At 45.1% G+C, this 27,592-nt stretch overlaps 2 protein-coding genes and 3 long non-coding RNA genes across 15 annotated transcripts; 2 read left to right on the top strand and 3 right to left on the bottom strand.

Moving 5' to 3' along the window:
- The first annotated feature begins 1,844 nt into the window (after positions 1-1,844).
- LOC127301461 (uncharacterized) lies at positions 1,845-8,580 on the top strand. Of its 9 annotated transcripts, none has more exons than XM_051331712.1 (5): positions 1,845-2,264; positions 4,708-4,822; positions 6,094-6,193; positions 6,985-7,057; positions 7,151-8,580. In XM_051331712.1, exons 1-5 carry the CDS (start codon positions 2,240-2,242, stop codon positions 7,249-7,251), a joined length of 414 nt encoding a protein of 137 aa, XP_051187672.1. In that variant the 5' UTR covers positions 1,845-2,239; the 3' UTR covers positions 7,252-8,580. The 9 variants fall into 9 exon arrangements, 3 of the variants coding, with proteins under 3 accessions (XP_051187672.1, XP_051187668.1, XP_051187675.1); XM_051331708.1 differs by adding an exon at positions 6,285-6,382 and having other exon boundaries at positions 6,985-8,580; XR_011745448.1 differs by lacking the exon at positions 4,708-4,822 and having other exon boundaries at positions 1,845-2,259; positions 7,163-8,580.
- LOC127301463 (uncharacterized) lies at positions 3,694-6,099 on the bottom strand. Of its 3 annotated transcripts, none has more exons than XR_007852093.2 (5): positions 5,413-5,693; positions 5,191-5,304; positions 4,696-4,940; positions 4,184-4,606; positions 3,694-4,115 (listed from the first exon to the last, which is right to left on the bottom strand). It is a non-coding gene; the product is annotated as an uncharacterized lncRNA (long non-coding RNA). The 3 variants fall into 3 exon arrangements; XR_007852092.2 differs by having other exon boundaries at positions 5,215-5,304; positions 5,413-5,692; XR_007852091.1 differs by having other exon boundaries at positions 4,696-5,304; positions 5,413-6,099.
- A 7,193-nt stretch (positions 8,581-15,773) lies between the features above and the next one.
- On the top strand, positions 15,774-17,731 carry LOC127298138 (uncharacterized). The gene is made up of 2 exons (XR_007849630.1): positions 15,774-16,234; positions 17,349-17,731. It is a non-coding gene; the product is annotated as an uncharacterized lncRNA (long non-coding RNA).
- A 196-nt stretch (positions 17,732-17,927) lies between these two features.
- LOC127298139 (uncharacterized) lies at positions 17,928-18,855 on the bottom strand. Its single transcript, XR_007849632.1, has 2 exons — positions 18,565-18,855; positions 17,928-18,098 (listed from the first exon to the last, which is right to left on the bottom strand). It is a non-coding gene; the product is annotated as an uncharacterized lncRNA (long non-coding RNA).
- An 895-nt stretch (positions 18,856-19,750) lies between these two features.
- Positions 19,751-21,104, bottom strand: LOC127298140 (uncharacterized). The gene is made up of 3 exons (XM_051328081.2): positions 20,426-21,104; positions 20,211-20,291; positions 19,751-20,105 (listed from the first exon to the last, which is right to left on the bottom strand). Exons 1-3 carry the CDS (start codon positions 21,017-21,019, stop codon positions 20,001-20,003), a joined length of 780 nt encoding a protein of 259 aa, XP_051184041.1. The 5' UTR covers positions 21,020-21,104; the 3' UTR covers positions 19,751-20,000.
- Positions 21,105-27,592: the final 6,488 nt, after the last annotated feature.

Here is a 27,592-nt window from a genome sequence, read left to right as displayed (position 1 = left end):
TTCGAGTGCGCCGGCGACCAGCGGGTTCTGCTCGCGTCCTTCGAGTCCCCTGGCCGGGGACGCCCAGCCGCCGTCGAGCTTGGGTGGCGGAGGAGGAAGCCCACAGCTATGCGATGGCCATGGCTCGGGGTTAATGTGGTCCAACCTGGACTCGCTCCAGCGTAGGGGCCTTTCTCCCGCGCGGGTCGAGCAGGAACCGGGAGCCGGAGGTCGCCTTCGCCGCCGGGGACGAAGCGGTGGTGGCGGCTAGGGATGTGGCCCGCCTCATCGCCGACGTGGCGGCGATCCGGGCGGCCCAGGCGAACGAGGACGCGGCGGCGGTCCAGGCGGCGGCGGAGGCGGAGGAGGCCCGGGCGGCGGCGGAGGCGGCGGCTACCCAGGTGGCGTTTGCCCAGGCGGAGGCCCTGTGGGATAGCTCCCTGGCCGAGGCCCTCGAACGCCGCAGGCGGCAGGACGAGATGTCCGTTCGCCGGCGTGCGCGGCGCGCGGAGTGCGCGAAGCGCTCCCGCTTCGACGACGGCGCCGGCCCTTCGGGTGGCCAGTAGTAGGGAACGCGACTGCGAGTAACCGAGGCCGGTGTAGGCCGCGCGACGGCGAGTAGGTACGGACGTTGTAGTTTTAGGTTAACTCGACTAACCATCTCCGTAAAGATGGTCCTTTTGGCCAATCAATAGTAATGAAAAAATCTTTTGCTTACCTACTCACTGCCGACCGGGCCCGGATGCACCCAAGGCGGACAGATTCCGCGACCGCGGAGCGTCCGCGGAGACGCAAACCTGACGCATATTTGGGCCAGGTTTGCGTCTCCGCGGACGGTCCGATCACTTTGCGTCGCCCCGCTGAAGGTGGTGCCAGACGCATTTCCGGTCACGGCGGACGTCGCGTCGCTGGAGATGCTCTTAGCCTGTTTTAGGCTTGCAGTTTTCCGTCGTTTATAAATGAAACTAGGAAGTATGGCGCGGCGCACGCCGCGCCCGTGGTTTCAATGTTGCAGGTAGATATATATGAAGGAATATATATGGTAGCACTACTAAGTGAAGATATGTTTCTAAAAAACTGAGTGCCAAGAGTAAATAAATGGGAGCCGGTAAATGGGAGCTGTTTCTGTAGATGTTCATGCCGTATCTTGCAAAGAGGACGCTGTGGATTTCTTTCAAAATTTGCTGGATAAAGAGCTAGTACCTATGGCTGGAACACATCTGCCTGGATAGTGGATACCCTTTTTTTACAGTCATGCAAAGGATGTTGTAGGTATGTGTGGACTGGCCTGCTCTACAGATATGGTTTTGGATTATATGTCTAGATGCACCTACTATTATAAAAAATGTATTTTAAGTTTATTTCAAAATATTTGAAAATTCTGAAATAAAATTTTGAGTGCGCATCCTCACATTCTATGTTAGCTCACAAAAGTTTGGCAGGAAAAAAACATTTTATATGCACTATGTAAAAAAGATATAAAAAAATGTCTCCTTAGAAGCTATTTTGGAGCCCCGAATTTTTTTTTTGACACTGATCATAAGAAATACTACCTCTGTCCATCTTTTGATGTTAAAAATTTATCTAAATTTAAATGTATCTAGACACATTTTAGTGCACAGATACATTCAAGTTTAGAAGAATCATCAGACATCTATTAATGGGCGGTATTTGTCCGTCAAACTGTGCGAACATAGAATATCTGGGTCTTTTTTTTCCAGAATTTTTAGAAATTTTAAACTATAATTTTGAATAGTGGGTGCATTTACAGTTATAAGCCAAAGTAGATTTCCCCCTTCTACGGCCTATTTGGAACCTAAGGATGTCGCTGTCACCAATAAGGAAAGTAATAGAGAGAATTCGCGTGGCTCAGTTGACCGGTAGGAAGTCGCTGTCACTCACTCTTCTTCGCCATAGGATGCTTCGGCGGCGCTCTCCTCGCTGTGAAGTGTGAACTCTCGCCATAGGATCTGTAGGAGCGGCTGGCGGAGGTTTGGTCGCGGCCACCGAGGATAGCGAAAGATGGGGAAGCAGAAAATGCGCCGGAAGCCGGGATCTGGGGCGGTCGCTGCTGCTTGATGCAGCCGCATCAGCTCGTACGTTGGTGAAAGAGAGCGCAAGCGGAGGGCTGGAAGCCATCGGATGGGTCTGGGAATCAGGGCAGTAGAAGAAAGCTGCCGGAGGCGCGGTTTCCGCGGTGCTCGGGAAGCTTTGTTCTTGCTCCGGCGGCCACGGGCCAAAGCGAAGTTCATGGGGATGAATGGATGGGCTGGTAGCCTGGTACGGTAAGCTTCTTTTGTCTGAATATCTTTCTGTTCCTGTTAGCTCGTATACATCGGGCGTTTTTTTCTGGAGTCATCTAGGAGAAATAGTCTGAAAAGAAGGAAATACTGCATGTTTGCCCTCTGTATGCAAAATCAACTGAGCTTTTGCTTTGGTTGCGTATATGTAAAAATTACGCCTCTGTATTCGATTGCAAGAACGTACTTCATAACTGAATTCAGTGGCGTGTTTGTTGTGACATTAGGCTGCTTTACAGTCATAGATTTGCACATGTATCTTTCTAGGTGTTTTGCAAACTAAAATGTGCTAAAGGAAAATACCTCTAAAGAAAACCCAAACAATTAGAGGGAAGAAATGGCCGTTGTATATGCAGATGTTGTTGCCGAATCTTGTATCATTTGATGGCACATCTAGTAGACCACTGGTGCAATTTCACAGCTAGGACTGATATTACTCTTTCAGGAACTTAAACTGAATCCTCCACACCGAATATAAGCTACCTGTGTTTTTTGTCCAATCGAGTGTCGACTATAGGGCCTGTTGTCGTGCATTGGCAAGGTGGTGTTTCATGATCTCTCCCTGTTGCTCTCTATACCTGCAGTTTAGTAAAGTTTGTTCTAATCTAACTTAATTGTAAATATGGCACCATAGAAAACAGATGGTGAGAGATTAGCATGCGCACTCTCTCCTGATGAAACAACTTATAGTATTGGACATGCTGGAGAATACATCAAACGTAGCAAGATAAAATCTCTGGTCAAATGGCTGCAGTACATAAACGTATAAGGAACCAAGCTAAAATAGCATTCAGCTATAAGCATTACAATCTACATTGCGCCATGTTCAGTAGAGGTGCCACAAAATTACTCTCTTAATGATATGAGAGATAGGAAAAGTTATCCGAGATGGCTGACAGCAGGAGAAGTACAGAAATTCTCTCAGTGTGTGTGGCTGCAAATATCTCAAAGTGACTTGACATTAGAAACGAAGCATAATGTGGACCAAGCATAAGGTACATACATTTGTATGTTTCTGAAACAGTTCATGCGGTAAGCCATTTTAACCTTTTGTCTAATGATATGAGAGATGGCGTATAAGTTAATCTTAGGCCTAAATCCAGGGGCGCGGCTGGCTGTTGCATTAGGATGCAGTGCCCTACTGCAGTTTTTTTTAGACTTGAATGACCAGGAGAAAAAATGCTGAAAAGTTTGTAGCAAGTCATGCGTCACGTGATGGCACATCCAGGAGGTTACTGATGCAGTAGTCGGTAGGCCGGACAACAACACATGAAGCTGTTGCAGTATATGCAAGCCAGCCTAAAGAAATAATAGTAATAACGAATAAAACGACAGGAGCTGCTGTTTCATTAAATCTTAAGCTGGATAATTCTGTGGATGAAGTTCTAGATACCGGATAATTCTGTGGATGAAGTTCTAGATACCGGATAATTATACATAGATAGTCATGCACAGAGCTGTAGGCACCAGCCACTCAGACACACAGTTCTAGGTATGCAATCTCAGAAAACTGCTAAGATATTCATCTTGGATACTGTTACATAAGATAGGCTTAATAGCATAAGCTGGCAAGCTGATGAGAAGCCTCATCTCCCAGTGGTTGATTTATTTGCTTGATTTTCCCTAGTAGTGAGCTTATTCTGGCCTCGTCCTGCAATGTATGTCTGCAATGCAAATAGGATGTAGAATCAGTGCTTCGGTATGATGAAATGTGAGGAGCTACACAACAACCTGGCAAGGCTGATGTTTGTGCTTTCCCTTCAAGAGCGTCTTGGCCGGGCCTTTCTTGTTGTTGGTACTCTTTCTGTTCTTGTCTTTGGTTGCCTCACCCATGTCCTGGTAGAAAGAACATTAGAGAATGTCGGGTCACTTGTCTACAGAGAGTCACCTAGGCTACTATTTACCTCTTCCGTGTGTTGTTTGTGGGCTGCTGTTTTTTGGGAGCTGGTTTAGTGTGCTGAGCTCATCGGCCGGCACAGCCAGCTTATAAGTTATTGTAAGGCTGGAGTGGCTAGAAGATGGCAGTGCTGGCACTGAGTCATGTATCAGTTGGGCCTCTGGGATGGTAAAAACACCACTCCAGGATCAGCATTGTAGGTCTCCTTGTCTACTTGAGCGATGATAGTGCACTTCTTGCCAATTGTCGTCAAAATGGCAGCAGGAACAAAATTAGGACAGCCTCGAGTAAGTGCAGCAAGAAGATCTGCATCTCTGCCCATGAGAGCAGTGCTGCTCTCGGCCTCTCGCCGAAGAACGTGGAATGGCCAGTGACGGGAATGCTCTCAGCATTTGGCTCCACGTCTGTTGCGCTTACCTTCAGCCTGTACCTGCATATATCAACTGCTCTTTAGCAGTTATATACACATGGCACAGCTATTTGTCTCATGCTTCTTGTTTGTCTACGCATAATTTATACCTGCGGTGTTAGCCCGTGGTGAGACAACTGGGGCACCTACGGCCTACGGGAAACTCCAGCTTGAACCATTTTTCTCCAGCACCGCTTGCAAGCATAGAACCACCAGTCGTTTGGATCGTCCACAATGGTGAGCACCCATAATATCCCTCTCTTCTTTGCATAGGTCATAAAGGCTGACCTCAGCTGCTTCAATTCTTGCATTGTCGAAGTTCTCCCAGTCTACTATGTAGCACTTATCTCCAAGGCTACAGAAAGTGTTGTATGGAAATCATGCTTGATTATTGTTTAAAGAATATACAGAATATAAGGCGTAGCGCAGGTTAGCTTTCGCAGAGAGCATCTATCTCAGGAATGGGTATGTTAACGTGCCAGCAAACCCAAAATCCATATGTAAGCACATGGTGAACTTGTTAATGCTGTAAACGATGGCCTTAAACGGGAGTGAAGGCATTAGATAACTGATGCTGCCTTAGGGGGTTCGTGGAACTCGCGTACCTAAAAATAAAGTAACATTCATACCTACGAACAACACAAACACGTTTTCCTCTAGAGAAGCCTGTCGGATATCTTCTGCATCAAACTTCTCGGCCTATTCTCCCCACAGGGTGACTATTGAAAAGACAAACAAAACAAATAAATGAATAGGAGAACAACATAAATACACCAGAAGGTAAGATATGAGATACAAACTAAAATCTAAAGGAATAGCAAACAAACCAGGATTAGAAGAACTCGTGCCAGAAAACGACGCCAATAAAGGGTTAATGAACCTCCCAACCGAAGAATTAACAAAAGGATCAGAGTCCAATGAAGGACCATCCGGATGCATTCGAATATTACCTACAAAAACAAAATTTATCAAACCTGTTAGTAGCAGGAAGACCCCTTTAATTCATGCAAAGTGCATCTTTCAACTTTTACCAATGTCTTACTGTTTTGAGGTAATGGTTGCAACTGCATACCATTGTAGTCATGCTGGACATGCCAACATAAAAAAGCAAACAATAATTGGTTGTAAGAAGATCTCTTTAGTTAATGATGCATAGAACAAACTATCTACTTGCACATGTTAAATCAATGCAAATGATGATTCTCTCCCTTCCCGCGGCTAACTTCTTTTGATTTTTTCCATACTAAATTGGTTAGCATTAATGTAATACTCGCTCGGCTTGCCTATTTATGTGTTTCTCTCAGACTTCTTACTCGGTACTAACATTGCCTATTTATGTGTTTCTCTCAGACTTCTTACTCGGTACTAACATTGCCTATTTATGTGTTTCTCTCAGACTTCTTACTCGGTACTAACCTGTAGCATTGTCATTGCCTCTCAACTGGCATGTGCATGAATTGAAATGCCCACAAAATTAATATGTTGCTGATGATCTTTTTACATTTCAGGTGCAAAATAGTATGCAGGAACTCAGTATGCAAAACAATGTGGCAAACTATGCGGTCTTGCACCAAAATGATTTTCGGTAAGCAGCCATGGGCAACTAAGGTAACATGTGGCATAGTCAGTTATTATGTACTAATTCTAATTATAGTCCAGTCGGTAATTTAAGTTGTAGATGAACCTTAATTTATGTCAGACTAATTCCATGGTGAAAGTGAAGAAAAAAAAGAATGCAAGGAATGCGTGTGAGCATATGCTCTCAGCTGATGGCAAAACGCCGCGTAAAAGATCAAGGTCGGCATATAAGATCTCTAGCATGCCTAGGAAATCAAGTTTGTTATATAAAACTTCTAGCACACATCGCTTTACACCAACAGTTTTTTTTTTCCTTAGTGAAAAAATTATTTAATAAACCTGAAACCTTTAATGGTTACAGAAAGAACCTTTAGTTTTTTCAATAAGATCGATGATGAAAAGGTGGGCCTAATAGCATCACGGTTATCGTGCCTCAGATGTCAATAGCAACGGAAACATCTGTACTGGTCCTTATATGATCTAGTCCTTATATGGTTTAGACAAACGAAAACTGTGATGCTAGTCACACTACATTTAAAATGAAACATTGAAGGATGCAATTGTCTACCACCTAACGAAATCACAGGTTACCTACATTATTAAAGGATGCATTTAAAAGGCCCTTACAAATTTAGGAAATAACTCTAGTAGCCCGTACAACTATCTAGGATTATAGAGGCACAACACAACTATAAGAATCACTGCAACCTGGCTTAGCTACCAACATTAACATTCCATTTGTTTCATTGCGCCACCTATGTGGGCTACTGTTTCAGTACTTCCTTCTCAGCATCACTAATGTAAGCATTTCAAATTTGCAGAGGCAGGATAAAGCACAGGCAAGACAGAAGAGTAAATTACCGCCAACAGCGGTGTCAGGAAGCTCTTCAACAGGTCCCTTGCCTAACCATATCTCCCGCCTCCGAGCCTCTACATCAGACATTATAGGCAGGACAACAGTATAGTATGAAGGAACTTTCCTGGAAGAATTGTTAGTAGACGAAGCCCCGAAGGCAACAGAAGAGGCAATCGTAGGCCTACCCCGCCATAGAGAACGGGCCAAAGGGCAGTACTTCGTGCGCGCATAGGCGACAAAGAGCGCAGAGCCACTCACAGCAGGAGCAACATCTTGCGAACCATGGCTGCCGGCGTGGAGGTGGAGAAACCGACGCGGAAGGTGGGTTTTCAGGCCGACAACGCCCAGATCCCCGATGTATGTCCGTAGCAGATTGCGCAGCAGATGGAGAACCACCAGCAATCACGGTGGGAACCCCAGCCGGCAAATAAGCAGAGAGATCAGAGGTAGCAGCAACCAGAGGAAAAGCAGAAGACCAGCAGCCGCGGAGAAACCTTGGCCACGCCCACAGGAACTTGGTGAGCGGCAGCGAGATGACACAGAAGAGACATCCTCCAAACCACGGCAATGGTGCGGAACCGGCAGCGGAGGCAACAGCGCCGACGGCATAGACAGCGGCACGGACGTCAACAAATCAGAAATAGGAGGCAACTCATCGACGCCACGCCGGCGCGTGACCAAAGGTGGAGGCGCCGACGCGGCAGGTGAACGGCCTCGCCTACAGGCCAACCACATGCCGCCCACTCGTATAAAAGCCTGCAAAAAAGAAGACCAGATTAGACAGGACAACGAAGAAGAAGATGGAGAAGAGAGCAGAACAAAACAGATGAACCAAAACCTAGCAGAAGCGCAAGGAAGAGAATTGAAATCAAGAATAAAAAGGACATCAAGAAGGAGGAAACACAGGAACGCCGGACCCTTCGAGATGGAGCCGTGACCGAGGAAGAGGGAAAGGAAAAATTACCCGAGGAAAGGAGAAAAGAGGGCGAGATAAGCGGCAAGTAAACAGCAAACTGTTCCAGAATATCAGCAGCACAACACGTATCACACATGAAAAGAAGACGTGTCGCAGATGGGAAACCCACTATCTAAGGAAACCGGAGCCACCGGAGATCAGAGGTCCACGGAAGGAAAGAAATAATAGGAAAAATAAAGAACCGGTTTGGAAAGAAGGGAACAACCGGATAGCTTCCGGTAATCACGTATTGTACGAAGGAAAATAAAGTGAGAGGAGAAACCGAACCAGCGGGAACCATGGCCATCTACAGGGAAAAATGCTTAGGTGGCGATGCGTGATTAGAGGAAACGATGGAGAGAACAGTGCCCAAATCTCTCTCCTGACGGTAAAAGGGTTCAACTTTGATATAGTTTATAATACAGCAGAGCTCCTGCTGGTTCGGGTCAAAAGAAAAAATCCAACTGAACATAGTAATTCATCAACCTAAAAGCATTCACTATGTATGAAAAAAAAAGAGAACCATACCTCTATTTGAACTAGTTTAACATATAGTAGAGCATGGGCTCATATCGTTCTGACAAGAAAAGCAACTTATTTTGTTGATTCGACTCATGCCAATAGAAAATGATTTTGTTGCATGCATGGTGAGTGTGCATGAAGGGATAGGGAGGAGAGAGGAGAGTCTTTTTCTTTTTTCTCTAGCTAGGCCCCATGGTTGCAGGTGCGGTTCGAGAGGAAACATTCCGTAACTAGTTATGGGTGCACCTTATTTTTATTGGGACACTTTTAGATTTTCAGAAAGTGTAAACTAAATTCTGGACATTGGTTATGCTATATGTTGTGAACTTGCAAAATTTTGTGTCAAAATTAATATGGCATTACTTGACCTTTGTAAAAAGTGAAGACATACATGAATAGTATCATGTACTATTTACAAATCATTTGTTCTTTTTGTTTAGATAATTTTTGGATGAATCTTCATATATGCACAAGATACAACACAATATAGGTCCATAATTTTAGTTTTCATTTCTTGGAAATTTGAAAGTGTTTCCAAAAAATAGGGTGCACCCGTAACTAGTTGCAGATTGTAGTTTTCCTAGGGTTCAACACATAGTAGAGTTTTGGCTACCGAATCATATCTGGCACACTTTTGCATTGAACCGAACCTACTTAGTGCATGCTCCCAATTCGTGCCCTAGAGCATGTCCTGATAATGGCCCGGCCCAGAATTATTTAGGGTACCCGAAACTTGTACTATGAACTGAACCGCATCAAGTGCAACCATGAGGCCTAGCTAAAGAACCCATAGTAGAGGGCCTAGCTAGAATAACGGGTAGTAGAGCAACTCTAGCCGATCCCGGATATATGCATAAATCTAGAAAAGTTAGTCTGTTTTCGGTCTTTTTGCTCGACTCGTGTCCCGAAAAGATCCCCGATAATGGCCTGGCCTGGATAAAATTATCTAATGCCCCCGATAATAACCCATCCGACCTCTAAACACCTGGGTTGGAGGGTAGTATCGGGGTCAACATCTCCATTCTCCTTACCTCGCGTTGCCCCCTCCACCGCCCAACTATGCCGCCAAATCGACCCCCTCCTGCATCCGGCCATCGATTCCAGCTCGCACCCCACCGGGTCTGGAATATTTGGATGGTTAACAGCTCAAGTCACCGACCGTGGGGGATTCTTGGCATCTCCGCGAGGCCAGAGCGTGACTGCAACCCCTCTCCGCCGCCGAGGACCACGTGCAACAAGAACGTCATCGCCACACGACGTAGTGCGTGCAACACTCAGACGCGGCTCAACGCGTACATTGTGCATTACCGCGTGCCGGGAACGGAGGTGGGGAGCTCCCGGGAGGCGGCATGTTGTGCACCCACAATAACACCGCCAGAGTAGACAATGTAGGAGTCATCATCCTCTTTCGAGGAGGAGGCGGTGGAGGTCGATGACGACTCCGAGGAGGTGGAGGTCGAGCCCGAAACAAAGGCGCAAGTCCTTTGTTGAGTGCTCGCCTACTCGGTGCGCACGGATGTGTTGCACCACCACAACATCGGCGACAATAATGAAACCTGTTGGAGGGGGTATCTGTAACGACCCAGAAAAACCCTAACCTTAGATTTTTCTTCGCTTCTTGTTTTTTCACGTCGTTCTAACGTCATCATCATGCATGCATCACATATCATATTTTTGACAAATAAAATTATTTTATAAAACTAATTATCTTGTTTCTCTATCTCGCCTCTCCCAGGAATTCAAAATTGAGTTAAAATTCAAACTATGTTTCAAACTAGTTCTCAAAATCAAAAGAGAACATTTTATAAAACCCTAACTCTTCCTAACCCGACCCTCTTCTTTTCTGTGGTTCACACGCCTAGCCGCCGTTGCAAACTTATGGGTCCGTATAAGAGTACGGTCGAACTTCGTCACGGGTAGCTTAGTTGGATGACTCCCGGTAAACTTTCTTGTAGCATTGGGAACGGTCTTATTGTGAAACTACGCCCTAATTAAGCGGGTTTGAGCATGCGTATGGTTACATTTAGGCAACCCCTGGAGGGTGTACATCTTATCGATAAGCCGTGTCCGCAGTTATGGATAACTTGGAGCTGTTTAACACATTTATGTTGCTTTTAATAATTTTCTAGCAACGTGCATAGTAATATAGCATTACTACAATCAATATCTAATAAAACTTGTCCACCGTTGAGTACCTTTTACATTTCTTCTTCGCTATGTGTGAAGGGGATATGTCTAATCAGATGAGTTATGTTTGTGTAGTCTTTACTATTAAATTGGAATAGGACGTGATGGTTTGTGATGGTACGTCTAAACAAAAGTGATTGGCCACGTATCCATGGACTTAGTTTGAATCCAACTCGAGTACATGCACGAGTCCTGCTTTCTCCTGGCGTCAAATCCACTATTTATCCAAGACGTGCTTGCTCCTGGCGTCTATATGCGTCTGAGGCATGTTTGCTCCTGGCTAATCGACTTTGAGTCCAAATACGCGGGATTCGGTAGCGGGCCCTATCTCTAGCCGCTGCCGCCACCGCTTCATCTCTGGTGGCGATGGCGTCCGCCAACTCGCGGTTCTCATGGTCAAAATACGTGGGCTTCGGTCCCCTCCGCGCGACCGAATCCAGGTCGGAGCACAGGTACACCGGACTTGGCGAGCGCATGGCTGCAAGCTTCCTCCTCCGCTGCCCGAGCCTAACGGCGATCGGCGTCCCCAAGTAGGCTCTCGAACGATGCGAGCGGAGCCCGCTGCTCGCCGCTGAACTGGATGTGGTCGTCATCGTCGTCGGCGGTGATGTCGTGGATGAAGGTGTCCTTGAGTGGGGCCGCCGACAACGGAGGAGCTGCCGCAAGGGCGGCACTAGCCGCCCCCATCTCCGCCCGCACCTCCGCGAGCTCCGCCCCGGCCTCGGCGAGCTCGGCCTGGAGTTCCGCCCTAGCGCTGGCGATTTCCGCCATGGCTGCTGCGCGCCCTGCCGCCGTCGCCTCCCAGTCCAGTTGCTCGTCCTGAAGGGCGTCAGTGGCGAGCTGCTCCTCGTCGAACACCTCCATCGCGCGGAGCTCGGCGAGGTCCGGACCATCCGGGTGGACTTCGGGGCACATCTGAACAACGCGATCCTAGCTAAGGTTGTGCTCTGCCATGGATGGATGCTAGGGTTTAGGTTGAGGTGTGCCCGTCACCCCTGCCGGCGTCCTCCATATATAGCCACGGTGGTGCGGGGAACGGCGTTCGCGCACAGATCATTTCCCCCGCCCGCGAAACACCAGCCAAACGCGCCAATCTGTTGGGCACGCGCGAGAACCATCGTCGTTACGCGGGAATTAGTAATCGTCGGTGGCAGGCCTCGACGGGACGTTAACTGCCATTACTGACCGCACCGCTGGGTTACCCCCGACATAAACGGTCATCTCGGGCCGTATGGCGTCCACGGGTCGACGCAAACGGATGTAGGCGGTCAATTTGGGCGTCCGAAATGCGTCGGACCGTTGGAGATGTCCTTAGTAACTATGTTGATATGTTATTTTATATTCTCAAATCATTATCTTTCGCTCTTCCGTGGCACCGCGCGGGCATACAACTAGTATTTACATGTTATCTTACGCGCTCTCTTATATTCTCTAAGTAGACAGATTTTGTAGCGTGTCTCTATTGGTTTTAGTTGTGTTGCCGCTAAACCCACCATATAGCCGGGCAATATACAGCACACCGGCGAGCACAACTGTTTCTAGTCACACTTGGTGCGTGCCTTTGGTACTTACGCTCTTTTCTTCCTTTTTTTGTCTTCTCCCCCCTTTTTTCGGAAACCCTTGGCCCGACTTTTGACAGGTACGAGATGACGATATTAGAAAGGTTACCCTTCCGGCATGTCCTGAGCAGGGTTATGGACGCCACTGTTTATCTTCAGGACTCTTAGTCCAATTTGTATCTTGTCCATACTTGGACGGTTTATTTCCTTTATTTGTGACTTTGTGACTTCGATCTTTGTATTGTATATTTGTATTCTTGACTCGTCAGAGTCGTTGTTTTAATATATGTATCTTATGGGCTCTATTGTAAACCTGTTGTAATGTAACCGCTCGTGGCAATTCCTGTTGTATCACGTGTGTAATTCATCGTGCACGTCGTGTAGGAGGGCGTCTCAGAATCGATACGTGCGGATTTAGGCAGAATCACTGGAATCCTCATGATACCGGTTTTGGGGCTTCAAAGTATCTTCGCCTCCGAGTAACATGAGGCGAACCAGCAGGCGTGGCATGTTGAGACCATCATCTAGGCATACATGGTGGACTCGCCCTTTGACAAGGAGAAGTGAGGCGCCGCTGCCTCTACATCCCGATGTATAGTGAAGCTTCGTTGCGTTTTGGTCCTCAGCTAGTTGTCGTCGCCGCGTCCCGACCCATTGTGAAGCCGCTGACAGCGCGTCCCCAGGTTTACTACAACACTGCCGCCTTTTGGTCCCGAGTGAAGTGTTGTTGTCGCCACCTCTGCGTCCCTATGTTTAGGGTTAGATCTATGTCGTAAATCTAGGTCTAGTTAGTACTAACCTATGTTGATGATGAACTTTTATCTATTTCTTATGCTTATTTTGAATAAAGGGAATATTTTAGTGTCGTGAAGATACCAAGTACACCCAGCCTCTGCACCAACTAGATGGTCACAATCATGAGGGCAGCTCATGCAAATATAGAACATTGATAGAACAAGAGATAAAGAGAGATCAAGCTACTGCCATAAACCCATAACCCGAGGGTGGACTAATCCCCTTTCATCATGGAGATGGAGGAGATGTTGTTGGAGAGGTTGAAGATCGATGCGAACCGATAGTGTTCGGTCGGTGTTTCCTCCTAGAATCTTTGCTGGTGCAACATCTGTTTCGGTGTTTCTGTTTTTTTGTTTGTCGTGCTTCGAGATCGGGATTGGGAACCTTTTATAGAAGGTTTTAGGTCAAAACTAAGTTATCGACGTGAAGATGGCTGGCAACGGAACCACAAGGGCTAATTGTGCATAGGTGGTGCGACAGTGGTATGAAGCCACACCACCTACCCAATCTCGACTATCTAGCAAACCCAGGTAAGGTCGAAGTGCTCCATTACTTCATTCTTCATAAAATAATAGCGTAGAATAAAATCCTAGATCTATTTGAGTTCACGAAGGTCTCTGAGAGTTAAAAATACAGAAACAAGGTTTTTCTGCTCTGGAGGGGTTATAACACAAATAAAAGGGATCTTATAGAAAAATCCCTAAAATCGTTCTAAATCATGATTATAACACCTTAGATGATTGAATAATAATGTAATATAACACAATAAACTACATAGAACATAGATGCATTTTAGATGTGGGCCCTAGGCCCCTTGATCACCCTTTTGCCTTAGTTTAAACGTCATCCGATGAGTTTGGACCTAAAACTTCAAGTATAAACTCGTGATATGTAAAGTCGCAAAGAGGCATCCATCAACAGAAAATATACACAAAACAAAGATGTTTCTGCGAAGATAGGAGGGAGAAACACGACAGGAGTTGCTCCCGGTGCCTCCTTTGTCTCCATCAACATCATCACCATCGCCGCCATGATGAAGATGCCATGATGAAGATGTAGTAGTTCACCTCTAGACTATGACTTTGTGAAAATAGCTTGTAGCTTGTATCAATCTCTCCTTATGTACTTCAATAATTAGATCCATATAAGTTGCCTACATGATTATGGCCATATTTATATCGCTTTGATGGTGGATCTTTTGTTATGACATGAGTAATGAGATGACGTTGTTATTTTGTTTGTGATGTATTGTAGATGAATATGTTACCCTGTTTATGTACGTTATGTTATAATCAAACTTATAGGCAAGAACCCATGAGGAGGGTGTTAATTAGTTGGACTAATTTGGTAGTATGCATGGAACTGTGACAACAATTCCCCGTTTACTAATATGTTTTTTACCCTTTCATTGGCTATCTAGAGATAAATGATTACTTATGATATTGTTTATCTAGTGACATTTTATGTGGCCTTGTTTGCTTAAGATGGTATTATGTTAACACACTTCATGTCAAAGTTCTTATGATTATCTTAAACTTGGTTTGAGAAGTTTTCTTTTCCAAGGAAGTATTACTGAGATGTGATGCATCATCTCTATGCTACGCTACGTGATCCCGTATGAATGCTTATCAGCAACATAATAAAGTTTGTTATCACCTATTACTTATTATTTAGTGCTTTATCCATGCTAATATGTTATGAGAGAGATCAAGTGAAATCATGAAACATGAACTGTTTTAAACCATAAGAAACTCATTGATCAGATACAATCAGAAGCAAAGCGGTGGTCGATAGCAAGTAAAGGTCATTTCACTATGTAGGTGTCAGGCCGCTAGGGCTGCTGTGCGTGTTTTCCCTTTTCCTCTTTTTGGTCAGGTCAAGTTTCACAAGACTATATTCTGCTTTGTACTCTTTACATGCTGCATGGTTCGAAAAAAAGAAACACACTTCAGTTCACTTTGATTGCACTTTTACTCTCAGCTCTTATTAAATTCGAATATAAAAAATATATTTTGCACTTCATATTTGCTTTATTTTATATTGTTTTGTATTAGTTACACCCTGTTGTGTCTGACAAACACCTTAACAGAGTTGAGGACACAAAACTATTCTTTTGCAAGGTTGTTTGAACAGGATAGTGGATAGAACCACTTTATTTTCCTAGAGAGTTTGATATAAACCCTCGAGTCGTCCATGCATGAAAAATAAACACTTGTTGCATCACTTTGCGCTTGAAGTCCAAACGAATTGGTAACATATGTAGTTTTATTGCCATCAAGAAGTAGATTTTGACGCCGTTGGTAGGGAAGGAAGTGCCCACTACACAACACAACTAATACAAAATATACCGATGGCGTGGCATATTGGGACATGCCACCAATTTTTGGGAGTGGGTCGAGCCACTAGGGCCTACTAATTTCGTGGTGACCCACTTTCCAGATACGCCGTCAGTAAGTAAATATTAGGGTGACTTCTACTGTACCCCCGAATTAACAGAGGCCGTCCAATCTGGCCGATCTAGCGGCCCGTCAGCCCTCGTACTCCCCGACCAGGCAAAGGAGTACTAAGCTAAAATCGCTGGGAATAATGGTGGAGTACCTCCACCGGAGGGGCAGAAAGTAATTTCTTATATTATGTGCACCCGACGAGGGGTATTTCCGTGATTTGTTCTTTGTGTGGGCGTGGTTTCGCAAAGATACCCCTGGCGATTTGGAAAAGCTAACGCGTTCACTTGGTGGACGAACCCTAGAAGGCTAGAACTCTAGAAGAGAGCGGCATCGGGGGAAATGGAGGAGCCGACCGTGGAATGAGGCGTGGCGCAGCTCGGCCGTGGCGCGTCCAGGCCCATCATAGATGCGCGTATCAGGAGCCGACCGGGCGATGAGGCGTGGCGCGGCTGTGGCGTCCAGGGCGGGGAGGGGGACGAGGCATGGCCGTGGCGTCCAGCCGCTGCGCAGGAGAAGCCGTCCAGGAATTGTGACGACGCGCTGCGAGGCCGTGGCGTCCAGGCCCCCTACGGATGCGTGCGGACGGATGGGTACCACTGGTGGTCGGCTCCCCCGGAGGCGAGGTGGGAGCGGCCATGGCGGCCAGGTCGGTGGCAGTAGCGGTTGCTCGCTGCGTCGGCGAGGTGGGTGAAACTGAGAAGCGGCCATGGCAGCTAGGTGGTTGGCTCCCTCCACAGATTCACACTCCATGTGAGGAACATCCCAATCCCAATCCCTCTAATTTTTCCATGCATGATTTAGAATTGCTTTTAGGGCTACTCTCTGTTTTGCTGTGGCTGGTTTCAGTTTAAGAATTGCTGTTGTAGATTTAGTATTGCTATTATGCGAGTTAGGTTACATAAGCTTTGAATTTTTTGAGTAAAGATAAAGCTTGGAACATGTATTATGTTTGTATATTCATAGTTGAGATCAGGACTATTAGATTGGTGTTGCAAGGAACAACATACATGCAATCTACAAATACTGGTTGTATAGGGCATGGAAAGAATTTTTGGAAATACAAAACCTGACATGTATTCATGATTACTTTAATCTGTATTTTAGACAATATGGATACATACGTCACACAGAATTGCTGAATCTGTGCTTCCGATTATTTAAACATGGGCACAATCATGAGTTTTGATGTTATCAACTACCTTCAGAACAATGGAAGCGATCCGTTTTGATAAAAAAAACGCCGACTATTTGTACTTCGTCCTGTGTACAGAATTGCGGCACCTTCTTTGCTGAAGGGAACATTGGTTCATATATTAATTGGACTCCTCAAGATTCAGCTGAACAGTTTATGTTTGAAACTATGTCTACTCAATTGGCATCACTTGCCATTTTCTGCAAATATAATCTGCGGAATATATGAAATATGGCTGATACAAAAACAATGCCAGTCTGGAGATAGTTGGGCTTATAAAATAACTTGGTTTATTTACTTTTCTATAGCTGTATTGCTATTTTTTTTGTTTGTAAAATGACTTCTATAGCATTTGCATTTCAAACTTTTACTTGCATAGTTATATCTCCACCCATCTAACTTTTAGAATGCAAACAGCTAACAAAATGGAAGAGGCAGTTGTAATGCATAGCATAGATGTTAATTTGACCTGTGACTTGTATGCAACTTGGATCCTTATTTGGCTAAAAAAAAAAATATTTTTTGCCTTGCTGTTCTTTTTGTGTTGCTGCAGCTTGTATTATATGCCTGTTTTCCATCCAAATATGTACACTTCCACTGCTAACATTTTGGGGAACGTGTACTTGATCACCATATTGCTAAGTTGTAACTGTTTATACATGTTTTATTTAGTTTGGAGAAACTTGCAGAACCTATTAACAAGGAGGATGCAGAGACAAGTACATGAGGATGGGGACTCCGCTGGTGAGGGAGCGCTCGGGAACGCGGACTATAAACCCTTGACTATGTAGTTGTGGCATTTCTAGCCATGTTGGCTGTTGTCCTCATATATACCTGCTACTCGAAGATGCCAGTCCCACATGACAATGTGATCGTGTAGTATCATGTGTTCTGTTCTTGTTTCTCTTTTTGGATTGATCTTTGGTGTTTTATCACTCCAGTGTCGTGGAATAAGCGGTTTTGGGTGTTGTTTGTATTATCTAGCTGAATTTGGTGATGAATGTTGTGGAGAAACAGAATGGAAAATCAGTGGAAATGATTATGTGGTTTATTTTGCTGCTTGTTGTTATGATCCATTGCCACTCATTTGTCTGGGCAAAGTTGGGCACTTGCATCGGTAGGGTACCTACCAGTTGGGATGGATTTGGACACAGAGGACCGTCGGGAGGCGCGCCCACTAGTGCATGCAATGCCGATACCGAAAGGAATGTATGCACCAAATTTAGCGGGACATGTTAAAATCTGGCTGAATGAATACATGCACCAAGGCCAGCGAATGCATGCATATAACAAATATTAAGGTTACAGAATTTCTCCATAAACTCAACTCAATTAAAACACTATCAAATATCTGACTAATAACTATCATGAAATATTCTTCTCTCGCCTCTGTTCATCGTTGGTACCATCCATCATCCAAACCTGCCATTATCAAACCATCAATCTTAGGTACATTTGTATGTCATATCTGCCCAAATTATAACCGAACTAATAAATTAAAACATCATGAAACATCAACTGTCCCTATTGGCTCCAAATAGAATGAGAAACCTCATACAGTTTTATAACATCAGTTTGCCTTTTTCAGCATGCAGATATAAAGTTTCAGAATTTGAAACTAGCATGTACTTGCAAGAGGTAGCAGCCAAAGATACTAAACAATATTCAGTGACCATCGTTCAGTACGAAGCATGTTAAAATTATACTGTTGGTACTATTACTGATATGCATGGTCAAATTTCAGCAAATCTCTAGATGACAATTATCAGAGAATTACACAGATCAATTAGAGACAATATTAACCAGAACTTGCTATCATCAATTAAAATCTGGGCAGTGAAACTGTACTGTATGGCCACTACTGCCAGTAATGAGTGCGAGTACTAACCAGCTCACAGCCAAACAGATCAGGGAGGCCACATGCGTTCGACTAGGATGCCGGAGGCGGCTGCGCGAGGCTGCCAACAAAGAAGCGGGCGGCGCCGATCGATCGGGGTGGCCGCGCGCATAGGGAAGAAGGGACCTTCGACCACGACACTTGAGGCGGCGGCGCCAGGCAGTCAACAAGCGAAGAAGCGGCGGCGACGCAATGGAGTGCTAGATCACGGGATGTAGCGACGCGGAACCGAGCGCAGATGGGTGAGGTGCCGCAAATCAATCTCAATCGGGGTGCTCCTGCCCTCTTTGGGGAATTAGGAAGGAGGGTTAAAGTGTATATTAGTGTAAATTGCACTTTTGGAATTGTAGAAATATAATATTAATGCTAGTCCTCCGTTACGGACGGCCAGATAAGTCTGGTACTCCGTTCCATAGTTTTGGAGTACAGGGTACCGTAAAAATCCTCAAATATTAGTGGCGTACAACTTTTGGCATGCCGCCGGTACTTCGGCCAAATATTGGTGGCTTGGAACTTTAGAGGTGCGCTACTAGTGTATTTTCTATCAACTATTTGCTACTAGTGTCTCTCTGCCCCCACCCCTCACTTGCTCAGCCTCCAGCAAGCCTCTTGGAGGTGCAGCGGATCACAGCCATGGCTGACGGGTGGTTTCCTTTACATTTTGTAGTCTCGTGTGTTATTCGGGATGGTGAGGGTGCCACGACATCATGATGTTAGAATAATGCCCTCATGTCATATCCTCAGTCCAGTGGTGTCTAGCGCGCGATGAAGGGCGCGTGAAGTTGTGTGTCCAGAGAATCTCATGGGATTTGGCTGTTTTTTCGTGTTCGTTGGTGGGGTCTCAGATCTGACTCTTGCAATGAATGGTTCTCATCTTTAGCAATGATCGTTGCTCAAGTGCGTTGGCCCTTTAGGTCTTAGCACGACCGTCTGTGTACTACAAGAAGCTCCACTATGACAAGGTCTGCCCAATTCCGGTATTGGAACGGCAAGAGCGGCAGCGCTCCTTCGGCGTGCTCCGGCGTTTGTAGTTATCCTTTGGTTATCCAAAGACATATCTATAACTTTTATTACTTTTACCATTCTTTGAACTTTGTTGATTATTGATAAATCGGTGGAACTTTTCCAAAAAAGACACTCAAATTGCCTAAAGCGGATAGGAAAAATGGGATTTATGTGCTGAACACATCATATTTCAAGCCAGTTGCTTAGAAGTTCATCCAACATCCACACCACCGTTCAGTACATTTACATTGCACTTCATTTCCAGCCAGTTGCCTATTTCAAGCATATTGCGCAAAGAATATATTTTCTAAGTGTAAAATAGCGTGAGAGTACATACCAAGCGCAAGCCTGGTAAGCTATCCCGACCAACAATCAACAAAAATTTTTTAGCTATGTACATGAATCTGCTAAATTCTAGGTAATCAGCATCCTAAATCTGAAAGCCTTGTCTTCTTCTCTCTCGACCTCAAGTCAAGCTTTATTGAGCACTTCTGTGAGACGTGAGGCAGTGCAGATAGTTGGAGAGCCTGCAAACATATCACACGTCTGAGTTCTGAGTTCTGAATTTCTGATAGAAAGCTTGCACAGGTTAAGTAACAACCGCAAACTAGAAACTGTCCGTCAATATATACCTTGCTTGTAGTTAAAGACTCGAACCCCTCCCGCTGCACTATATCGGTGTAGTTCGTTGCTATCGTGCAATCGAGCGTAAACTGCAACACAAATACAGCACCAAATTTAGACAAACTTAACTGAACTTGAGAAGAATTGAACTTCTGAAGATGAAACATATCTTCCAGAAAACTTCTGAAGACGGAACAAGTATGGACTATGGTGGAGCCTGAACCTGCACTTTCGGCAGAGGAAAGTTCATGATGTGCGTCGTGGCGTCGATTCTCCCGGCGATCCTGATCTCGACAAGCTTCCTCTGCGAGGACAGCTCGCTGATGACGAGCCGGCTGACGTTGGACTTCTCGAACAGGGCGTGCATGAGCACCGTCACGTTGCTGCTCCGCGGCGGCTGGTAGAACATCGGCACGTCCATGGCGCCCACCGGCTCGTTCGCATAGGCCACGCCGAGGTCCGCCGCACTGTACCTTATCCCGATCCCGTTGGGATTCTGCGCCGCGAACAGCAGCGACGCAACCGAGCATGACGACGATGACAAGGACGATGTCGCGTTGTTGTCGCCGTTGCTGCGGTTCGACGGCGATGGCCGGAGGCTGAACGACTTGTCCATCTGTATGGACTGCAGGATGAAGGTCGGCTTCTTCAGCCTAGTGACCAAGACCACGAGCAGCACGGCTGCGACAAGGACCAAGAAGGTCAGCGACAGTACAAGGTAGAGGCAGAGGCATTTCGCAGAGTGGGGAGGTAGGCAGTGCTGATGGCAGCTCTCCTTGCAGCTGTAGCCTCCTCTCCTGCTGCCACCGCTAATCATGATAGAAACCTGACTGGATATGTGCGTGCGTTGATCGAAACGGTTTGGTAGCGAGAGGAGGCATGGATCAGAGTGAGATGACTGAGTATATATGTTATGTATTGTACCAAGAGAGAGGAAAAGACCGGAGGGCTTCTCCATAGTCGCAAGGCTCGTGCAATACTTGGGTTGCCTTTATTCCTTTCTTGGAAAGTTTGTCTGAGCTTCTTCATGGAGAAGATGGAGATCACTTGCAGAGGTCGCTAGGATCTGGTCTCTGCGGCTGGTGGGATACTACTCTTGACCGATAAGACTGCTCATAATGGGAGTAACTTAGGTAGTAACATCACACACTTCAAGATGTTTTGGTGACATGACATAACAATAAATGAAAAAAAAGAGGGAGGCGGTAACTAGCTATGTTACCATAACATCACACACCCTAAGATAAAATGAGTCTACAAACTAATAAATAAGACTTTGCATGATACCATCTCTAAGTTACTTTCCACTATGAAGGTGGTAACATGGACTAATAACTTATGCATGACACCACCTTATGTTACTCCCCACTATGAGCAGCCTAAGCAACTATATGCACAAGTACAAGTGTACAACGTGGATGGTAATCGGGACTTGAAACCGTTGCCTGGTAAATAATCGAGAAATAAATAATTGCAACATCATAGTAGCAAAACCGAGTTTCTTTTAAAGAATTCGGCACTTCTTTGATTAACCAATAACATTACAAAGTTCAGACCAGATATAATCCGGGACAGAATTGCGGAGAAAAGAACTACCAAAGTGTTTAACTCGACGAGCTAAAATATGTGCTGAATTATTAAGAAAACGACTAATACGACGAAATGTCACTGAATTATTAAGACATAGTTGCACTTATCGCTTTAATGTCCTCCACAAAAACTCTAACTAGAGAGCCATCTAAAATGCGAACCACAGAGAGACTATCCGAGGCCAGGATGACTTTGTTCAAACCTTCGTATCGAGAAAGGGTCAATGCACTCGTTGCAAGCAACCAAACAATTGCTGATTTGGTCCCTGATCATGATGCCTACCCCTATCTGATTCGATGAAAAGAACAATGCTGCATCGAAACTAATGAAAACCGTACCTTCCAGCGGCGAAGACCAACAAGGCCTTGTTGAGGTATCACGACTTTGGATAGCAGTTGTTTGAATAGATGCAGCAAAATCATGTGTATATAAGCCTTGATCTGCCTGGCTAAACTCAGAGGGTGTTAATCTTCTCATCATTGTGAGATGTATTTCGATGTTCCCAAAGATGCTAGCATGTCACAATGTGATAGCGTGTTGGTCATTCGATCGACCCAAGAACTCAAAGAGCCATATCTTCGGCATGGTGAAGTCATTTCGTCCCCGCTTGACCGTGAATCGTGCCACACTTCCATGTCATATTGAAAGAAGAGCACCGCGTGTGCTCGGCTCTCTCCTCCTGGCCGTAGAACACACAAGCATCTGAAGCAAGTATACGTCGATTACATAGTTGGTGACTACTGGGGAGACAATCATGTGCCAGCCACCACAAGGTGATCTTCACTTTCCCTGGCGCCTTCACATTCCAAAGCTTCTTCCATAACCTCTCTTCATCAACAACCGCAGAGCTAAGACCCCGACCAAAGTTGCTTAGGGATGTAAAGAAAGATTCAGATCGTGCCAAATTATATGCAGAGCGGAGGATGTATATACCAAATTTGGCATGAGGCCAGGAAGCAAAATTGTCACCACCATGGCGGCTGAGACAAACTTGCAAGATCTTCGAAGCCATTTCCTCATCAAATATGCCGCTAACAAGATCAGCATCCCACAACACTATGTTCTCATCAATAAAAAGTTAACAGCAACAACATGTGTAGGCAAGGGAACAAGAGTTGACAATGTGCAAGGAATCACTCCCTGGACCCAATTCTCAGTAAAGATTTTAGTGTGTCTTCCCTCACCAATGCCCCATCTAATGGGCCGAACCAGCTCTTTCCCAAAATAAGATGCCACATCCGGTGAAAGAGGAAGATTGAGGCCGAGGTGCGCCCCAAAACTTGTAGTTCAGGGGATAGCATGGGCATAATTATACGAAAGAAACAACAATTAGATCAAAGTCACAAGTGAAAACAGATATATATATATATATCAACAACTTAGAGGCACAACGGGTTTCAAGGTCATCCATGAACACTATGACAAACTTCTTATCCTCGCACCTATCTTAGACACAGTTTTCTCAAGGATTCATTTTCCGTATGGTCGGTTATATTAACAATTAGATCAAAGTCATATTTTTAATTCAAAGAAAGGTAAAGTAGCCATAGTTGTAAAGCCTTACATAAAGACACATAGGGATAAAAGAGTGCCGCGCAAGCAATGTGCCTGGACATATGACAAGATCTTTGTTGAGCGCGGAGTTGATGAAGGAGTATTTATGCGCAACGTTGAGTGGAAACCCAAGAGGAAGGTATGATGAGCACATCAGGATGTTTTCCCTCAGTAAGAAACCAAGGTTTATCTACCAGTAGGAGAAAAATGTTCTCTCCCGAGGTGTTGCGAACCAACTCGTGGCAGGGCACACTGCCGGCGTCAGCAACAACGTGGAGACCTGCACACAAACAACCAAGTAATTTGTCCCCAACTTTCAGCGAGGTTGTCAAGCTCACTGGTTTTGCTGTAAATGGTTTTGCTGAAAATAAAGGATTAAACGAACCGTGTGGAAAAAGAATTGTTTGCAGAGAATAGAACAGAAAAATGTTGTAGAAGATTGCAATTAAAAGAAGAAGGACCGGGGTCCACAGTTCACTAGAGGCGCCTCCCCAATAAATAAATATGATGGGTAAACAAATTACATATGGGCAATTGACAAACAGAGATTCTACGCTAATGGCTGGTGCAGAATACATGCTATGAAAGTATGCGGGCATTACAACAATATACATAAACCGTAATTCAACTGCATCTATGACTAATAATCCACCTTCAGGATTGCATCCGCGACACCCTCCAGTATTAAGTTGCAAGCAACGGACTATCGCTTTAAGCAATGTGTGTAAAGTAAACGATGAAACTACCCTTGAATAGAACACCGTTGTTTTCTCCCTAGTAGCAACATCACATTTACAACCATAGAGAACAAGGTCACTACCCATGATTAAATAGAGGCATGAACCCACTATCGAGCATAAATACTCCCTTTTATAGTCGCTAGCATCTACTTGGCCAGAGCATCTACTAGAAACGGAGAGCATGCAAGATCATAATAACATAATACATAATCTCAACCAAAGTAATCTCTCTATAAATCAGATCCACATCAAACCAACATGTAGCAATTACAAATAGATGATCTTGATCATGTTAGGTAGCTCACATGAAGCACAACAAGGAGAGGACAACCATCTAGCTACTGCTATGGACCCATGGTCCCGTGGAGAACTACTCACGCATCACCTCAGATGAAGACATGGCGATGTAGAGGCCTCCGACGGTGATTTCCCTCTCCGGCAGGGTGTGATGACCCACAAGTATAGGGGGTGTATCGTAGTATTTTCGATAAGTAAGAATGTCGATCCCAACGAGGAGCAGAAGGTGTTGACAAGCAGTTTCGATGAAGGATTCACTGTAAATGCTCACAGACAAGTATTCAGGGGGTTTTGATGTAACAGTTGAATAAAGTACGAGTAAGTAAAGTGTGAGAGTAACAATTGCAGCGAGTGGCCCAATCCTTTTTAGCACAAAGGACAAGCCGGTTTGTTTACTTATAATGACCAAACATTCTTGAGGACACACGGGATTTTAGTCTAGTGCTTTCGCTACATACGGCTAAATAATCTTCATTGTTATGATAAGTGTTGTGTGGGTGAACCTATGCTAATGTACCGCCCTTCCTAGGACTAATACATACTTGTGATTATACCCCTTGCAAGCATCCGCAACTACAAGAAAGTAATTAAGAATAAATCTAACCACAGCCTTAAACTTTGAGATCCTGCTATCCCTCCTGCATCGATATACCAACGGGGGTTTAGGTTTCTGTCACTCCGGCAACCCCGCAATTGGCAAACGAGTACAAGATGCATTCTCCTAGGCCCATAAATGGTGAAGTGTCATGTAGTCGACGTTCACATGACACCACTAGAAGAATAACACCACAACTTAAATATCATACCATTGAATATTACTCAACCATAGTTCACTACTAACATTTAGACTTCACCCATGTCCTCAAGAACTAAACGAACTACTCACGAGACATCATATGGAACATGATCAGAGGTGATATGATGATGAATAACAATCTGAACATAAACTTGGTTCAATGGTTTCACTCAATAGCATCAACAACAAGTAGAGATCGATACCGGGAGAGTTTCCCCTATCAAACAATCAAGATCAAACCCAAATTGCAACGGCGGTGACGATGTCCAGCGGTGGAGACGGCGGTGATGATGGTGGAGATGATGATGATGGTGATGGAGATGATGTCCAGCTCGATGACGGTGACGATGGCGTCGATTTCCCCCTCCGGGAGGGAATTTCCCCGGCGGATTCCTGCCCGCCGGAGAGTTCTTTTCTCTCTGGTGTTCTCCGCCCCGCAGAGGCGGCTGTAACTCTTCGCGAGGTACCCTCTGTGGCTTAGGTTTTCGGGACAAAGGGTTTCGCGAAGAAAAGGAGGCGAAAGGGGCTGTGGGGCCCCCACACCACATGGTGGCGCAGCCAGGCCATGGGCCGCGCCGCCCTATGGTGTGGGCCCACCCTGGGTCCAGCTGGCTCCTCCTTCTGGCTTTCTTCGTCATCTTGAAAAATAGGATTTTTGGTATAATTTCCTTCCACAGTTGATCTTCCGAAATATTGCGTTCTGACGGTGCTTTTTCCAGCAGAATCCTGGCTCCGGTGCTTGATCCTCCAATAATGATGAAACATGCAAAATAGATGAAATAACATAAGTATTGTGTCCCAATATGAAATATATCAATGAATAACAGCAAATTATGATATAAAATAGTGATGCAAATTGGACGTATCAGGGTGCCGGGATGGACTGCAGAACCCTCCCGAACTAGGGTTTTGGTTGACGGCGGCGTCGGAACTTTTCGTGGATGGAGGCTCTCGTCTCAGGGGTTTACCCGATACGAAGAATAAATAGGCGGAAGAGCGGAGCAAACGAGGCGACGAGGCGCCAGTACATGGGCCAGGCGTGGCCAAGGGTGGGGTCGCGCCTGCCCTATGTACTGCCACGTGGCAACTCTCATGCACGTGTCCTTCTGGCTCCTTCTTCGTCCCGGAAAAATAAGTCTCTGGCTTTTGTTTCGTCCAATTCTGAGAAACTTTCATGTACAACTTTTCTGAAACACAAAAATAACAGAAAACAGGAACTGGCAATGCGGCACTGCGTTAATAGGTTAGTCCCAGAAAATGCTAAAAATTGTGGAAAAGTGCACATAAAACATTTAAGAATTGTAACAAAATAAGCATGGAGCATCAAAAATTATAGATACGTTTGGGACATAACAATCTTATGGACACCTTTTCTCATTATATGGTACCAAAGAATAATCATCGGCCGTTGCAACCAAGTAGAACCAAAAAGAACATATAACCAATCACAAGAAGGAACCATGAGGATCAATTTGTTCCAAGTCATATTATGACACATAAGAAGTTCTGAACACTCTGAACTCATAGAAGGATACACTACTAGATTGTGCACATTGTACTAACTATTTTACACTACTATACAATACACCGCTAACAATTTTAATCTTCTGCACACTATTGTATGTACCATTAGCAATTTTATACTACATTACACTTTTAATCATCTACAGACTAACATTATACACTAAAAATTTAGACTAACAATTTTATAATTTAGACTAACAGTTTTACAATTTATACTAACAATTCAATCTAACAAGAAGAGAATAAGGAGGCCCAAAACTCACTAGCGGTGGAACGGACAGAGGCGAGCAGGCCACACGGACGGAGGTGGGGAAGTATGGATGGAGGTGTGGACGGGGACGGGGATAGGATGGTCGACCGACGGCTAGCGGCTCACGCCCCTGAGTGAGAGAAATGGAGTGGGGGAGGGGGTGTGAGTGAGGAATGGGGGTGGTACGGGCCAGGGTAGGGTTTATTTGGGTCTCGCTGGCGGCGTGCCCCATAAGACTACGCTGCAGGTACACCCCGTATCGGCTGCTTGGCATTGTGGTCCACGTCGCTTTTTTTGCGGGTCGGGCTATTGGGGCCCAACATAGCGGCAGCCATCAAATCTACTTCCATGCTTTCGGTACAAAAATATCCACGACATTCTAAAATATTTAACGTCTCTGGTATTTGGTCCAGATACTAGCGGAATTTGTCTTTTCAAAGTGCACCCCACTACATTTCTTCTATAAGTTATTTCCGACTAGTGGGATAATATATGCATATAGAAATAAATCAAGCACATACCGAAAATTGCATCGCATAACTCATCTCATAAACAAAAGATCCACCATAGGGTTTAATAGGTTAATAGAAATATGACAACAATCATGTAAGTCGGCTATGTGGTTCCATATCATGCACT

Source organism: Lolium perenne, chromosome 5 (assembly GCF_019359855.2).
Source record: "Lolium perenne isolate Kyuss_39 chromosome 5, Kyuss_2.0, whole genome shotgun sequence".
In the NCBI taxonomy this organism is placed as follows: Eukaryota; Viridiplantae; Streptophyta; class Magnoliopsida; order Poales; family Poaceae; genus Lolium; species Lolium perenne.
This window is presented reverse-complemented; position numbering and strand designations above follow the sequence as displayed.

Bases quoted from the DNA above. Each gene is read 5' to 3' on its own strand.
- LOC127301461 (XM_051331708.1), top strand. From the start codon at position 2,240: ATGGATGGGCTGGTAGCCTGGTACG. The intron at 4,823-6,093 runs GTGAGCACCCAT...TTTACATTTCAG, and splicing joins CGTTTGGATCGTCCACAATG to GTGCAAAATAGTATGCAGGA. The intron at 6,194-6,284 runs GTAACATGTGGC...AATTTATGTCAG, and splicing joins AGCAGCCATGGGCAACTAAG to ACTAATTCCATGGTGAAAGT.
- LOC127298140 (XM_051328081.2), bottom strand. From the start codon at position 21,019: ATGATTAGCGGTGGCAGCAGGAGAGGAGGCTACAGCTGCAAGGAGAGC. The intron at 20,292-20,425 runs GTTCAGGCTCCA...TTTGTGTTGCAG, and splicing joins TTCCTCTGCCGAAAGTGCAG to TTTACGCTCGATTGCACGAT. The intron at 20,106-20,210 runs GTATATATTGAC...ATATGTTTGCAG, and splicing joins AGTCTTTAACTACAAGCAAG to GCTCTCCAACTATCTGCACT.